The 15,492-nt window shown below is 54.0% G+C and overlaps 1 protein-coding gene across 3 annotated transcripts in view; it reads left to right on the plus strand.

The window, feature by feature from the left end:
* Dagla (diacylglycerol lipase alpha) overlaps nucleotides 1-15,492 on the plus strand; it is a 58,609-nt gene that overhangs the window by 25,610 nt on the left and 17,507 nt on the right. For 2 of the 3 annotated variants that reach the window (XM_057777892.1, XM_057777891.1), the window contains exons 2-6: nucleotides 7,861-7,998; nucleotides 8,579-8,790; nucleotides 9,996-10,097; nucleotides 10,478-10,616; nucleotides 14,057-14,144. In XM_057777892.1, the coding sequence (XP_057633875.1) occupies nucleotides 7,904-7,998; nucleotides 8,579-8,790; nucleotides 9,996-10,097; nucleotides 10,478-10,616; nucleotides 14,057-14,144 (636 nt within the window). In that variant the 5' untranslated portion in view covers nucleotides 7,861-7,903. Of the gene's footprint in view, nucleotides 1-6,589; nucleotides 6,635-7,860; nucleotides 7,999-8,578; nucleotides 8,791-9,995; nucleotides 10,098-10,477; nucleotides 10,617-14,056; nucleotides 14,145-15,492 lie in introns of all 3 variants that reach the window. The other variant, XM_057777893.1, reaches the window with a different exon arrangement.

Here is a 15,492-nt window from a genome sequence, read left to right on the forward strand (position 1 = left end):
GTGTCAGCCGTTGGCTGATGGGGAAATGGTTGTTGACTCATCGTAGGAAGTGGCTGGCCCCTGCATTGCACTCTGAAGTCTTCGCCCAGTGGATGGCTGAGAAACAGAGTCCCTAGGATCAGTGCCAGGCCCAGCCTGTGCTCCACCCAACAGTAGGGGCCTCCCAGGCACCACCCCTTCTCAGAAGCCTGTGTAGCTTGTGATGAGCCCAGCTCTGTCCTACTGAGAGGTAGGAGGGAAGAGGGGGAGAGAGGATGAAGGAAGCTGTGGCCTGAGGGCAAGAGTTTCCTCCTGGAGACCCTTCTTCCCTGCTAGCTCCGGCAAGGGGAGAGTCGTGTGCTCTAAGTGACACAGAGTGCCAGGCTCCAGAGACCTGCCTGGCCATGGTCACCTCCCTTCATCTGGGGTTCCCTCAGTTGGTACAGGAAGAAGGAGAGACAATCAGATGACCAAGTGGGCCATGGCTTGTGCTGACGGTGGTCCCGTATTCTACAGTCGGGGGGTAGGGGTGGGTGTTGGTTCTTCAAGTCACCAGAGCTCTGTAGAGCAGCTCCCTGGGGAAGGAGCTCTGCTTGCTGTCATTCGATCTGGCTGGCTTTGAAGATGACTGGGGAGTGGCTGAAACCCCAGAGCCTGAGCCTCTGGCCTGTGCCCTAGATGGCTATATTACCCAGGAGGTGGTAGCCTTCTGAGGTACACACAGCTCATCTGGAGGCCTTCTCTCACCTTTGAACAGTATGCAGCCAAGCAGACCAGATCCAGGGACTGGCCTACTGCCTGAGGAGGTGGGGATGAACATGGCTTAGGGTAGGCTGGGCCCAGGGGGTGGGGGTCCCCAGAGGGGAGGTGTCATGCTTGGTGTGCCCACTTAACACCTCATTAACGACCTCATTAGGGATCCCTTAAGGATATAGAAGGTGCTAATTCCTCTCTGAGGTGTCACCGGCACCAGAGACTGACAGTTTCCTCTGGAGGAAGTTCTGAGGAGCAGGGAATGGGGTACAGCTGAGATCTGGTGAACCTCCCTGCAGGGGGCCATCTGGGAAGCCAAGCATGTGGCCCCAGCAAAAGGGAAACTTTGTGGTGGGAGGAACACTGGGCTGGGCAGGGAGATGAGGGGATCTCTGCCCCCAGGGCATGTTGAGTTTGGGTGGGAAGAGGTCTGCAGCACGACAGCCTGAAACTTGGTTGCACAGACAGACAGGCATAGAGCTTTCTTACAGGGATGTGGATTTGGAGTGTTCTACAGCCTTGTGACCTTGGACGAGAGCTCAGTAGTCCAAGCTGTCTGTAATACAAAGATGGCATTCCCACTTCACTGACTTGTAAATTCAAGGAGTCAGTACCCTGGTGGTTTTCTCAAAGATGCCATCAAGCTTACCTGAGATCACTCAAACAGGATTGGGACAGGTACAGGTCTGCCTGCCCCTGGCAATAGAGGGCAGCAGGCTTGGTCCAGAGGTAAAGGTGCTGTGCATGCTGGGGAAAACAGGTGAATGACCCAGCTCTGTGGTGTCCTCACCTACCCGTCACAGCCCCTCCAAGAAGTGGGGACTGCATTGTCTCATTTTGTATACAAGGAAACTGAGGCTCAGAGAAGTGTTGAATACAGACCAATAGAAGTTACAGAGCCAAGATCCAGCACCACGTCAGCCCTGATGCAGATGTGATGCAAGGAGGCAGAGGGAAGGTGGTACTGCTCTTGGAGCAGCCTCCGGGTCTGTGTGCTTGAAGTGGGAGTGGTTAGGAGATCCAGTGAGTGAACTGCCAGCCTGCCTGCCTGCTGCCACCTGCCTGCTCCAGCCCAGCAGCTCCCAGGGGAAGAATGCCACCTGAGGCCAGTGTAGCTTGCCTGTTTATGTCCCTGCAGGCCACCTCTGCCCAGAGAACTAGAACGAGCATGAGAGGCCTGTGGGGAGGAAAAGAAATGATCTCTGAGAACAAACTCAGAAACAAAGCCTGGCCTGCTCAGACCTAGAGGGATCTTCCACCTTCGGGAAACCCTGCTGCCAAGGACAGACTGTGGGAAGTCAGGTCCAGGCTGCCAAGGAGAGGGTCCTGCCACTCTTTCTGCCCCTCCCTCCCTCATTCCTTAGCAGCCAGCAGCCCTCCCAGAACAGCCAGCAGGAAGCAAAAGGCCCCAATTGATTCCTGGGGAGTTGGCTGGTGTCAGTGGCAGGGCCTGGTGGCAGATGGCAAATTCTTTTCATTGAAGAGTGGAAAATAATTAGCGTGAGAACTGGAAGTGGAGCCTGGTGATAAATGGAGTCTGGTGAGGGTTGGTGGGGAGGGGCCGGCAGGGCCAAGCAGAGGCTCTAGAGCCTTGTGCCTGACTCCAGTGTTTACTGAACTGAGTGACCTTGGTCAGGTTATGTTAACCTCTCTGAGTCTCGGTTTCCTTATCTATAAAATGGGGAGAAAATGGCAGTTCGTAGTGTTCAGAGTATTAAAAAGGGATTCTGTGGCTGCTTGCTACCATATCTAGCAACAGCAAACACTACATAATTCAAAATAAACATGCGACTGAGTAATTGTTGAGAGTATGTCCTGTTCAGAGCAGGTGGGTTGGTTCAACCTCACCCCCATTCCTGTAAGCCCATGCCTGACCTCTAGGTGGCGCTTTTATAGGAAATGGTCTCTGGTCACCAGCCCATTGATGCTTTACCGGCAGAACAACAGCACTGACTTCACAGCCTGACTTTGACCCTTGCCGTGTTACTAACTTCGTGGCACCTCAGTTTCCCCATCTGTGAGATGGAAACAGGCAGACTAACCTGGAAGAGTGTAGTGAGGAGCCCTATAATGGTGAGGGGCAGAGGAAGTGAAACTCTGCCTTTCAAGGCCATGGGGTGGGGGTGAGGATGTGGCAAGTGTCTGTTAGTCTTAGACCCTGACTTTCCTCTCCTGGCCCAGCTGCCACAGGCACACTGTCTATGCCCCATGGGGCCAGGCATTTGAGGACCCCTCTGCTGTTGAAATTCTGCCCCGGCCCTGGGCAGACTCAGTTCTGCCTTCTGCTCCAGCACAGCTGATGTGTGAAAAGCAACAGCTTTCCGGCCCCTAACTTGGGTTGCACACGCCCGGGCACAGGCTGGTGGCGCACGCGGCCCTCAGCCCACGCGACTTTCTGTCACCTCCTCTGCCACCATATCCCTTCCTGTGCTTTCAAAGGCCAGCCCGTCGGCCACCCTTCCCAGATGGGCTGCAGGCCTGGAAAGGAGAAAGACAGGGCAGACTCCTCAGGGATTCTGGAGTGGTGGCCCTGGTGTGTATGTGCCTGCGATGCCAGGCTGACAGACAACACAGGCTGCCGGGGTGCTCGCCATGGGATCTTCAGGCCAAGGCTTTCAGTGTGTCTGTCCTTTGGTCCCTGGCAGTTCTAGGTTGTTAGTAGACCTGAGGGTTCTCCTGCAGTGCCCACCTCAGGCCCATGGCAGCCCTGTAGGGTTGACACCTACCCATTGTCACTGCAGCCCATTTTACTAAGGCAGGAACCACCTAGCATTGTTCAGATGGTTGCAGGGGGCGCCACTGAGCTATCTGGGGGGCACTGGCTGGCAAGCAGAGTGGGTATAAGCCGAGAAGGGGCTGCTGTTTACTTCCTGACCAGGACATAGCTGTTCCTAGCAGTCTTGGCAATATGGTGGTGATGCCACCAGGCCTTGTATATTGAAGCCCTAACCCCCAAGACTCTCAGTTGAGCCCAGGCAAAAACAGCAGTAAATTTAAAAAGTTAACTGCAGGGCCTGTCTGGGTCAGGCTGGGTTTGAGGGGGCTGCAGCCCCCATATAGGAGTGGTCACTGAGGCCTCTGCAGAAAGTAGCAAACTTGGAGCATGTAGGGGACATGTCAGGAAGGGAATGTGGGACTGTGAGGGGTTGGAGAGTCTCCCTAACTAGAAGGCTCCTGCCCCTCAAGGGCAAACTGTGTGCACCTGAACCTTTTCGGCCTAGAAGCAGAGAAAGTCCCCAGGTTTGATCTGTAATACCGCATAAAACCAGGGTGGGGCACATTACCTGTAATTCCAGCATCCTGGAGGCAGAGGCAGGAGAATCAGAAATTCAAATACAGGGTCTAAATACAGGTTTTGAGACCACCTTGAGATACAGAGACCCAATAATAATAATAATAATAATAATAATAATAATAATAATAATAATAATAATAATAAACAAATCAACAGAGAAGACAACATGCACATTTAAGAAAGTAGTTTGCATTTTTAGAAAGAGAAACTTGCAGAATGTTCAATATTTAACCCAGAGGCCTAAATCATCACCTGGAAAATTGGGTCATGGTAAGGGAGAGGGCAGAGGAAGAGGCCCCTTAGGGCTACAACTTAAGTCATTCCATGCACACGAAGGGTTCTCTTGGCTTCCCTTCACACCTTCCTGGGTTCTGTACCCCTTCACACCCGCCTGGGTCCTTGTACCCCTTCACACCCGCCTGGGTCCTTGTACCCCTTCACACCCGCCTGGATCCTGTTCCCCTTCACTCCCGCCTGGGTCCTGGTACTTTTTTGCCCCGCCTGGTCCGGGTACTCCTTCACACCTGCCTGGGTCCTAGTACCCCTTCACACCTGCCTGGGTTCTGTACCCCTTCACACCTGCCTGGGTCCTTGTACTCCTTCACACCTTCCTGGGTCCTGTACCCCTTTGCCCCGCCTGAGTTCTGGTACCCCTTCATACCCGCCTGTACTCCTTCACACCTGCCTGGGTCCTGGTACATCTTCACACCCGCCTGGGTCCTAGTACATCTTCACACCTGCCTGGGTCCTAGTACCCCCTTCACACCTGCCAAGGCAGGGGCAACAGAACTCCTGCTGGAGAGGGTGTGGCCTGCCTTGGAAGTCCTCAGGACCTGGGAGGCAAAGTCCTGACCCCACCACAGTTTAGTCATTAGAGGCCACTTGGGGTGGAGAGGGGGAGACTGAGGAGGTACTCTGTAGCTGCCCCAGGCCAGGAAGTGGCCAGGGCCTCCCCCTCCTAAGACATTTCCTCCAGATGAAATCACAGCCCAGCAGGGGAACAGGCCCCCATTGTGATGGGCTGGGGTCTCCAGAGAAAGGACTCCTTTCAGGCCCATAAAAATAGAAGCCTTAGGATTTATGAATCTGTACAGGGATGCCCCCTGCCTCCCCCATCCTGTGACCTGGTGGTGACCAGCTGAAGATTCTACTGCCTGGCCTGGGAGGGCAGCTGGGCTGCCAGGGGTTCACACGCACTCCCTTGGCCCCTCCACGCCCACTGATGTGCTCTGGCATTAGTCCAGCGTTGTGAGGGTTCTGCAGACCTTCTCTCTTGGGATCCTGCCTGGAACTTTAAGAGGGAAGCATAATCGGCATTTCACAGATGAGGAAATTGAGGCGCAACTAGTAAGTTACACAGTTGGGTGGTAGATGCTGGGCTTATAGCTCCTGGACCTGCACTCCCACCTACTGAATCTAGGACCTTGTTAGGTTAGTTGCCTGGGGCAGAAGCTGGAGGGGATCTTGGAGGGGCAAAGACGCCCACGCTAGTAACAGGGCGTGTGTGGGGACAGACCCTCAAAACTCTACCATGTGGTAGAAAGGCCCTGGTTCTGACCACAGCTGTAGCCATGGACTGGTCACCTCCTCACCCCCAGAGCAGAGGCTGCTCTTGCCCTATTATTCCTATCACTGGTGGTCCTGCAGTCATGGCTATAAGATCTGGGGCCAGTCTTGGCCCATTTTTCTAATCTGGGAGCTGGAGAGAACACTGCAGGGCAGGGAAGGCCAAATCAGGGATGCTGAATACCTGGTTAACTACAGTGGCAGCCTTTCTAGACTCCTTGAGGAAGGTGGGAGAAAGGAGGTACCCGGTGTGACTGAGAAAGGATCATATTCTGCTTGAGGAGATACACTGGGTTGCTGCCAGGGGCAGGACAGATAGCAGTCCGGGGGCAGGGCCCTCCTTGACCAACCTCTGTAGGCAAGCATGGCACTGCATCTCCCCTGGCCTGATGAGGGTACAATGCAGGGCCTCAGCAGGTGGTGACTTGGTACCAGCTGCACCTCACTGGGTTCATTGAGAGTGTGTGTGTGTGTGGTGGGGGGGGTGTCCCACCTTCAGCTTCCCACTCTGTGAGCCACCTGCAGACAGGGAGGGAACAGGTACACCAGCTGTTGGCAGCTCTTATGTCCCAGCCTTGCTACCACCCATGATGCCTTAGCTCCCTCCCATCCCATTCCTCCAAGCCCTAAGCCCTGTCCTGGACTGCTTGTCCCAGATTTCGCTCCAGTCCTGGTCCCCTGTCCACAGGGGACCTCCCCATACCTGAGCCACCCAGCGGCAGCTGCATCTTCTTCCCTCCCCATCCTTCTCCTGCTTCCCACAATCGGCTTGACTCCTCCTTGAGAATGGGATGATGTCACTTCCTGAGGGGGGAGTAGGCACGACCCCAGCAGGCTAGCCCAGCCTACTGCTCAGGCAGCAGCCAGCTCTGCTTCTGGGCTCCCACCTGGGAGCTTGCTGTGACTGCTCTTGGAAGATAAGCCCAGCAGCGGAGCCTGGCCCAACATGACATGCTGCCCAGCCACCTGACCCCATGTCCCCTTGTTCCCTGTCAGGGCTGTCGTCACTGTTCTCAGACGGCTGGCCTGGTCCCTTCTCTGGTGAGTCCGATCTCTGCATACATACATTTTCCTTGGAGCTGTCATTAGGAAAAGGAGGACCTGCTGCCCGCCCTGAACCAGGTGCCATGTAAGCCTCTGCTGGCTTTGCGGGGTAGCTGCCCTCTAGCAGTGTGCCCAGCCCTCTAGGGTAGGAGTTCCTCTCTGCAAGGGCAGCCACTACCCTGGAGAAAGCCTGGGTCTCTGCTCAGACCAGCGTTCCACTTTTTTCTCCCAGTTTCAAAGGAGGCCCCCCCAGCTCCTGGCCACCACTCCTGGGCTCATTGGTGACTGGTTTATATCCAGCTATACTTGAGAGAAATAGGCACCAAGCAGTGAGAGCATTCAGGCTAGCAGTGAGGGTGTTAGAACGGCTGCTATCCTCCCAGTGAGGGGCAGATGTCCATAGTCTAAACCCTGGCTCCCACAATAGCCCCTCCTGCCCAGAACCCTGGCAGTGTGACAGTGGCTCAGAGTTTTGTCAGAGGGGTGCAAAACAAAGTCAAACCACGTCAAACCACAGTCAGCAGGTCAGTAGGCTCCAGCAAACAAGAAGCCAAAGACCTCACTGTGCAAAGGCTTACCAAGATCTACTGTATGCTGGGCATCGTCACCCTTGGTGTTCGTTAGTCCCAGCCGCCACCACTCACATACTCCTCTCGTGCCTTCAGCATTCCTCCCTCTCTGCGGGGCTCTGTGCTAAGGGTCGCTTGTTCTTGATTTTGGAAGCTTTGGCCCAGAACTGTGAGTACTTGTCAGAGTTCCTGTGGAAAGACAGTGAGGGCCCCAGGGACTGAGTCTTCCATCGATCCCATGTAGGGGGAAAGAGAGAATGAATTTAGGGTCTTTTTGTCGCTTTTTTGAGATGGAGACTGACCTCAAAATCATGCTTCTCCTGCCTTAGTCTCCCAAGTGCTGGGATTTTAGGCAGGCCAAACAGGACCTAGGTCTTCAGTGGAGCTGAGTAGTTACTATGGGAATTATGTTAAGCAGTGGCAATCTGGTGGTGGGCAGGAGTGACCTCAGGGGTCACTGCTGAGATTGGTGTCCTATTGCTAAGGCTTTTATTGTTATGAGGCTTGAGAGGGCAGGGGGCAGCTTCTTTATCTCTGGCACCTGGAGGCCCATGAGGCATGGGTGGGGATTGGTGCCAACACCCAAGATGCCTGTGCTGCTGACTACACCTAGTAGGAGCCCAAACAGCTCCAGGGTTCTCTTCTTGCTTTCAGGAGGTGAGCACCAGGCCCGCTGAACCTCCCAGAGCTGCCAGCCATGCCCGGGATCGTGGTGTTCCGGAGGCGCTGGTCTGTGGGCAGCGATGACCTCGTCCTGCCAGCCATCTTCCTCTTCCTCCTGCACACCACCTGGTGAGTCTCAGAGCTGAGGCCACAGTCCTGGGTTTGAGGAGAAAGGTATGGAGGGAAGCTTCCTGACTACCTGTTCCTCCATGCCAGGCCCAAACCTGACTGCCCTGCTCCCAGGCACTCCTCTAGGTGTGCCCACAAGAGTTAGGGCCCCTCCAGGCCAGCAGTCCTCCTGACCTTGGCAGTTGGCATAGTAGCTGCTACCACCTCCTCATGATGACAGCAGGGCACCTCAGAGGCACCCAAAGCTAGGTGGACAATGTTTTTTTTTTTTCTTTTTTTCTTTCTTTTTTTTTTTTTTTTAATTTTTTGAGAGAGGATTTCTCTGTAGCTTTTGGAGTCTGTCCTAGAACTAGCTCTGTAGACCAGGCTGGCCTCGAATTCACAGGGATCCACCTATCTCAGCCTCCTGAGTGCTGGGATTAAAGGCGTGCACCACCACCACTCAGCCTAGGTGGACAGTGTTATTGTTGGGCAGATACCTGCCTTCCTTTCCTCCTTCTGAGATACACCGGCTCTGCCAGCTTTGGGCAGCACAAGGCACAGAGGTAGCCCTCCCTTGCTCACCCGTGCCCTTCTGCAGGTTTGTGATCCTGTCCGTGGTGCTCTTCGGCCTGGTCTATAACCCACACGAGGCCTGCTCCCTAAACCTGGTAGACCACGGCCGCGGCTACCTGGGCATCCTTCTGAGCTGCATGATCGCCGAGATGGCCATCATCTGGCTGAGCATGCGTGGCGGCATCCTCTACACGGAACCCCGGGACTCCATGCAGTACGTGCTCTACGTGCGCCTGGGTAAGGGACCCCTTGCTGGGGGTTGGGGAAGTCCTAGAGCCCCACACCCTTCTGCACTTCCTCTGGTTTTGATTGCTAACACAAACTAAGACCCAAACCTTGGGGAGCATGAGGTGCCTTACTGGACTGACTGACATTCTAGACTCAAGGGCCCAGTCCATCCCCATGGCTGTTTTGTGAATCTTTTCATTGGGGAACATACCCCCACTTATTTTTGTGTTGTTTCTTCTGCTTTGGTAGCATAGCAATAGAGCTGAGAAACAGCTTTTCTGACTAGATGATCATGGAGTCTAAAATGTTTGCCCTCTTGGCCCTTCATAGACAAACTTAGCTGACCCCTATTTGAAACTGTGAGATTGCCTGAAAAGTGCACTGGTAATTCTTCTGAAATAGATCGGGAAAATCCTGAGGCCAGGACAAGCCAGCTCCCCTGAGAGCCAGCCTGTATCTCTTTTGGACCATGTCCCAGCAGCCTCTGGGGTATTCCTAGGGGGCATTTCTCTCAAATGTCTCACAGCTCACGGAGATGAAAATGTCAGCTTTGTTTTGTAGATGAGGAAACTGCAGCCCAAGAAGACTAATGAGCTCTTTCAAGGTCTCACTACTCAGTCAGGATGCAAGCGTCAGAGCTGGGATTTGAACCCATGCTTCTATTTGGCGCCATAGTCTAGGCTCTTAGTTACTATATGTTGCTGGCCCTGCCAGGCTGTCATAGTTCCCTCTCACTCCCACTGGGGCTCTGGGCTTAGAACACTGAGCACACGGGCACCATAGGTTGTCTCCTGGGACGCCTCTCTCATCCTCCTACCCCACCAAACCAAGTTCCTAAGTCTGCCAAGAAGCAATAGTTTTTGTGAGTTCCAGCCTTCAGTGTTCTGTGGTAAAGTAATTGGCACTCTCAAATATGGATGAGGAAATGGAGGCTCCAAGAGATATAGCTTGCCTAAAACGAGTCTGATTCCGGAACCCATGCATAAAATCGTGAAAGCCCCAGAAGCTCGGAGCACTTCTCCCTTGTTCACCTGTCCAGTGACAGTCTTGGGGAGGCCCTGAGAACTTGAGAGCACACTGCCAGGGACTAGGCTAGGGCTCTGTGCACCCCTGCTGTAAAATGGCTGGAGGCCTGGCAGCAGGAGCCAGGCTTAGGCTCGCGGGTCCTTCCCTAGTGGCGGACAGTGGCCCTTAGAACCTGCCTCTTCTTGCAGCCATTTTGGTGATCGAGTTCATCTACGCTATCGTGGGCATCGTCTGGCTCACACAGTATTACACCTCCTGCAATGACCTCACTGCTAAGAATGTCACCCTCGGTATGCACCCCATCTGCCCCATCAGCTGAAGCCAGCCCTAGGGGTGGTAATAGGACCCAGCTTGCAGAGGATGGGGCCCAGGCACCACTATAGAGAGACACCCAAGCATGGATGCGTCCTCACCCTGGGTTCTGCCATCTCACGTGGGGCCCTCGCCAGGGTGAGCAGCAGCTGACACAGAACTGTCCAGGCAGCGGTAGGGCTTTTCAGCACCTTCTCAAAAGCCCACAGAGCTGCCTATGGGCCTTGGAGATCAAAGACTCCTGAGTGTCCTTTTAGGTCTTAGAAGCAGCCGGGGACACAGAGGCTACAGTGTCCCTTTGTTCAGAGCTCATGTCCCAGGAAGCTGAACCGACACCTCTCATTGCTGCTGCCCACAGGAATGGTTGTCTGCAACTGGGTGGTCATCCTCAGCGTCTGCATCACTGTCCTCTGTGTCTTTGACCCCACGGGCCGCACTTTCGTCAAGCTGAGAGCCACCAAGAGAAGGCAGCGAAATCTGCGGACTTACAACCTTCGGTCAGTTGACTGGGTAGGCGGGTGGTGCCCTAGTGAGCTTTGTAGACTGGTGGGCAGAGGAGGGTCCTGTAGTGTGGAGCGCGGGCCTCTTCCCACAGCCCGGCTCATGGTTGCCTGGCTAGCTTATGCCCCAAAATAACGACACACAAACTCTATTCTTTTAAACACTGCTTGGCCCATTTCTGTTCATGTATGTAGCACCCCAAGGTGCGCTTACCGGGAAGATTCTAGCCTACGTCCATCCTGGGTCAGAGCTTCATCGTGTCTGCTCTGGAGAGGAGAGCATGGCGTCTGTCTCTCAGAGGAGCTGCCCTGCATCTGAGCTCACTTCCTCTTCCTCCCAGCATTCTATTCTGTTTACTCCACCCACCTATGTTTTAACCTATGAGGGCCAAGCAGTTTCTTTATTACTTAACCAATGAAATCAACAGATTGATATGACACTCCCACATCAGGATCCTGTTCCCTCCCACATCACAGGTCAGTATCATGTGAGCCATGTGAGCCAAGGCTCTTTGTGAAAGCCTCGCCCTCTCACTGCCTGAATTCCTTTGTTGAAAAAGTAAGAATAGGGTGAACGGGGTGGCACGTACCTTTAGTCCTAGCACTCAGGACTAATGAGGCAGAGGCATTTGGGATCAATTCAAGGCCATCCTAGTCTACGTAGTGAGTTTGAGGCCAGCCAGAGCTATACAGTGAGATCCTATTTAAAAAAAAAAAGTAAGAATAACAGTTCTTGGCTCAGGACTGGCTCAGGATGTCACTGTGAGATTCAAGTGGGATAATATATGCCAGCGGTTAACACTATGGCGGAGTTAATGGGAAGTTGCTGTCGACAGCAGCAGCAGAACTCATAGTCTCAGCTATGCTAACAGCAGAAGACACAACATTGTTCAGAGCGAGTTGCAACCTGTGTCCTCCCTCTAATGGGAATGGAGAAACCAAGGTACAAACGTTATGCGATTGCTTGGTTATGCGGTGAGACCGCGAACTAGCTCTCAGCCTAATCCAGAGCCTTTGCTTAATTATGATGTTCCCTCTAGGTCTCAGAGGTTGTGAGAAGTTAAACAAGGAAGGCTTCCTGGAGGAGATTTCACCAGGCATTTTAAAGAAGTGGCATGGCAGAGACTGAGAGAGGGTGTTCATCATGGCCATACTGATTTCTTTATGGAAAGCAAAGGGTGCTCCCGGGATGAGTCACAGTACAGTACAGTACAGTAGCCCCCATAAGCAGGCTTCTCCAGTAAGGTTAGCCCTTCATGGTTAATCCAGCTAGTTCTTTTGTGATCCCAGAGCAGCTGTAAGACCCCTGCGATAGATGAGGATCTGAGTCATTGCCCCAAGCCACAAGGGAGCAGGCTGCCAAGACCCCTGCCCAGCAGGCCTGCCCCCGACTCCCACTCATGCCTCAGACCTTCCACGTCAGCCCGTCAGCTTGTCACTGCCTCCAGTACCACACCCATGCCTGGTCTGGCCACCTCCCAGCCTGAAATGTCAGGCCTTGGAGCCAGGGCTTGAGAACCCATTTTTCCCTCCCAGTGTAGCTGGCCACCGCCCCCTGTCCCACTTTGCCTGCTCTAAGCACATGCTGCACCCGACCTGTTTCTGGGCTCCTGGGCCCTGGAGAAAACTCCCTTCCCTTCCTGACTCTGGGTGTTGGCTTTGGGGCTCCAGGCAGTAGGAGCCTGTACTGCAAGGCCTGGTGCTTGCTGTCATTTTAATTAAGAAGCTCCCTGTGGTTTCCAGGCCCTGTCAGAGCCATAGCTCACAGGCCTGTGACCTGCTGTGGTTTCTCCAGGTCTCCTGCAAGGCTGGAGAGCTCAGTCTGGCTGTGGGGCTTTGTCAAACTGACCGCCTGCCTGAGTGTCCTCCACTGGCTCTAAAACTAACAGCGTTTCTAACAGGGACATTTTTCAAGCTATCAACTCCCAAGGGCAGGGACATGCACACCCCGTCTGCCGCATGGTTAAATTATTTCGGTTTCTGAAAACCAGGGGTGTGTCTAAGTTTTTGGTCCTTTCTCTTTCCAGTGAAATCTGGTGGGGCCTGGGGGAGTGTGTTAGTCCCAGCTGTTTCCCAGGAGGCTTGACCTTGGGTTTTTGTAGAAGGAATGTCTCCCCCCTTTCACATAATGAGTCTCCCAACAGAGGCCTGTTGGGGTCCGTGAACTTTCTGTCCAGACTTGGTATGTGGTCTTCCCAAGCGTGGTCTGTAGACTGCACTTGGCCAAACCTGTCTGCTTCTCACGCATTCCTGCGATCATCTGCCCCCTGGTGTTCATGAGAGGTATTCCAGTGGGGTGAGCACTTCTACCTAGCCAGAGGCTGGAGAAGAAATTTCACATCCTATATTTGAAAGCCCGGTTGGATCAGAAAGCAAAACATATGTTATGCCCTGAGAACCCAGTGTGGCCAGCTTCATGCTGTCTTTGTCAAAGGTGGTGGGGTATGGGTTTGGGATGCAAGGCAGCTTCATTTCCTAGGGGCTGCAGGTCCCCCAGACAGCTGGTCTCTTACATCACTCCTAGCCCCTCCTGCTGCCTTCCTTTTGGTCAGCTGCCTATGTAGTCAGGGTTAAAGGGATGGGGAGCAGTTCTTGGCTGCAGAGCTGAGCCAAGAAGCTCATCGAGAGCCAGTCCTTCATTCCTGGTGACTGTAAAGTACCCTGAATGCATCTGAGTGCCACCTTGCCTCCCTACCCCACCTCCACCATCCTGTGACGCCAGCCTTTTCTGGCCTAATTTGGAGGATTTGGAGATCAACATGGTTGATGTCACCGATTTCCTGGGTGCCCAGCACGATGGTATTTTTATAGGGAAGTAGCCTGTTGTTCTGCCTCTGCTCACTGACTTCTGAGCGCCCTAGGTCCCCACCTGAGCTGAAGAGGGAGAAGAAAATGGATGGGGCAACCATGCAGGCAGTGCGTGTGCCCTACCCAGACAGCAGCTGTGCGGAACTGGGAAATGCCAGGGCCTCGTCCAAGCCCCAGCTCTCCTCTAAGTACTCAGTACATGAGTTTCTGAAGTCCTCTGCTAGGAAAGGCAGAGGACAGCAAGGCCACACTGGCTGGCACCCCTACTGCCCTTCAGTTGAGCCTTTAGCTACCTGGCTGCAGGGTAGCCCCTAGTTTGGATTCCCAGCTCTCAAGTCCCCAGGTCACGCCCATGAGTCAGTCTGCTAAAAGTCAGGGACTACGCCAGCCCACAACAACTCACCAGGGTGACCAGCAAGAGTCTCCAGGGAATACCCTGGCTGGCTGATATCTAGGTCACTGGCCACCCAGCTATAGCTAGCCTGCTGCCTAACCGCCCCCCCCCCCCCCAGGCCCTCTGGGGAGCTCTTTGGTGTGTCCTGGGAACAGAGCGTCCTATTTCCGTAGCATCTGGCCCAGCTCCTCTGGTCCAGTCCCTTGACTTCAACATGTTAACTGTACCTTCACAGGCACCGGTTAGAGGAGGGTCAGGCCACCAGCTGGTCCCGCCGTCTTAAAGTGTTCCTCTGTTGCACCCGGACAAAGGATTCCCAGTCAGTAAGTGCTCAAGTCCCTGGGGTTGCTTGCCTTTCCCTGCCATGCAGGTGCCTTTCGCTCCTCTGGTATTGTTAGGTGAGTGGCTGGTAGGAGGCGGGGCTTTGGTTGTGAGCAGAGTGGCAGCTTGCTCATTGGACAGTGGTTCTGTCACTGATAGACTGCTCCACACTGTAAAGCAGCCATTCCCTGTTTTGTTGGAAACAGAAAGGCATGAAGACTGACTTGGTGCCCCCTTGGGAGCCCCTTGCAGCACAGTTTAATTTAGGAGGAGTAGCACGTGGCCAGCAGTGGGTGGGTCTGGGGGTCTGTTGAATGCTTAGCCTGGGGTGGGGTGGCACACAGTCAGCCTTCATCTCTGAAGCTCTGCAGAGCAAGCCCAGCAGAAGTGTAAGGCCAGGAGGTTAGAGGTCATCCAGCCCAGCCCCTCATTTTGTAGATTACAGAGCTGAGACCCAGAGAGATGGAATGGTTTGTTCAGAATCCCACAGCTGGTTGGTAGCAGAGCTAGAAGAGACCACTCCTCCCTGGGACAGGCAGCTAAGTGCCCACCTCAGATGTCCCCAGGAAGCCTGGTGTGGCCCCTCCTAACAGCCCCCCCCCAGGGACCTTAGAGTAAGTAACCTAGTGGAAGAAAGCCCCAGTGTTCCCTGGCAGGAGGTGAGTCCCTTATGGGACATCTAGGGATACCTGTGATATCCTAGATCCTGGCCGCAGGTGTGCCATGCCAAAGGCAGAGTGGAGCCCTGGCAGTGGAAACTAGGCTTGCCTGGGCCTGTGAAGGGCATAGTCCTCTCCTGCACACATCACTTCAGGGCCATTGTGAGAAGCTGATGTAAAGGTCGCATGTCCCCAGAGCATGGTCCTGTTAGATACAGACAGCCCAGAGGCAGAGCCCATCAGAGTGATTTTCATCAGCTTTTATGTTGTTGCTAAAGAACTAGACTTAAATGTCAGTCTTTGAAAAAAAAGTAGCATTTACATAAATGCCTGTATGTCCAAATTTGGCACCTTGGGCTGGGCAGCTGGGACTGAACATTATCAGGCTCAGTGTGGCCCCTTAGAGGTTTGAGCTTGCAGCCATTGGTTTGCCAGGCACTCAAGGGTAAGACCCAGCGAGACAGATTCAGTTGCCGTGAGTTTGTTTCCACTCCACTCTCTCCTGACAGGTTCCAGGCAGCAAAAGGCAGGGGAGACCCAGGACTCACACCTGGCAGGACTTGCCTCTGTCCTTTGCCTTCTGCCCAAGGCCCAGGGCCAGCTCGAAGCTAGAGAGGTCACCGACTATGAAATTGTACTTCTCCTCAAGCACATTCCAGGGCCCACTGAGCTGAGGCTCCTGGGGAGCAGG

The sequence above is a fragment of the Chionomys nivalis genome, chromosome 8, assembly GCF_950005125.1.
Source record: "Chionomys nivalis chromosome 8, mChiNiv1.1, whole genome shotgun sequence".
Classification (NCBI taxonomy): domain Eukaryota; kingdom Metazoa; phylum Chordata; class Mammalia; order Rodentia; family Cricetidae; genus Chionomys; species Chionomys nivalis.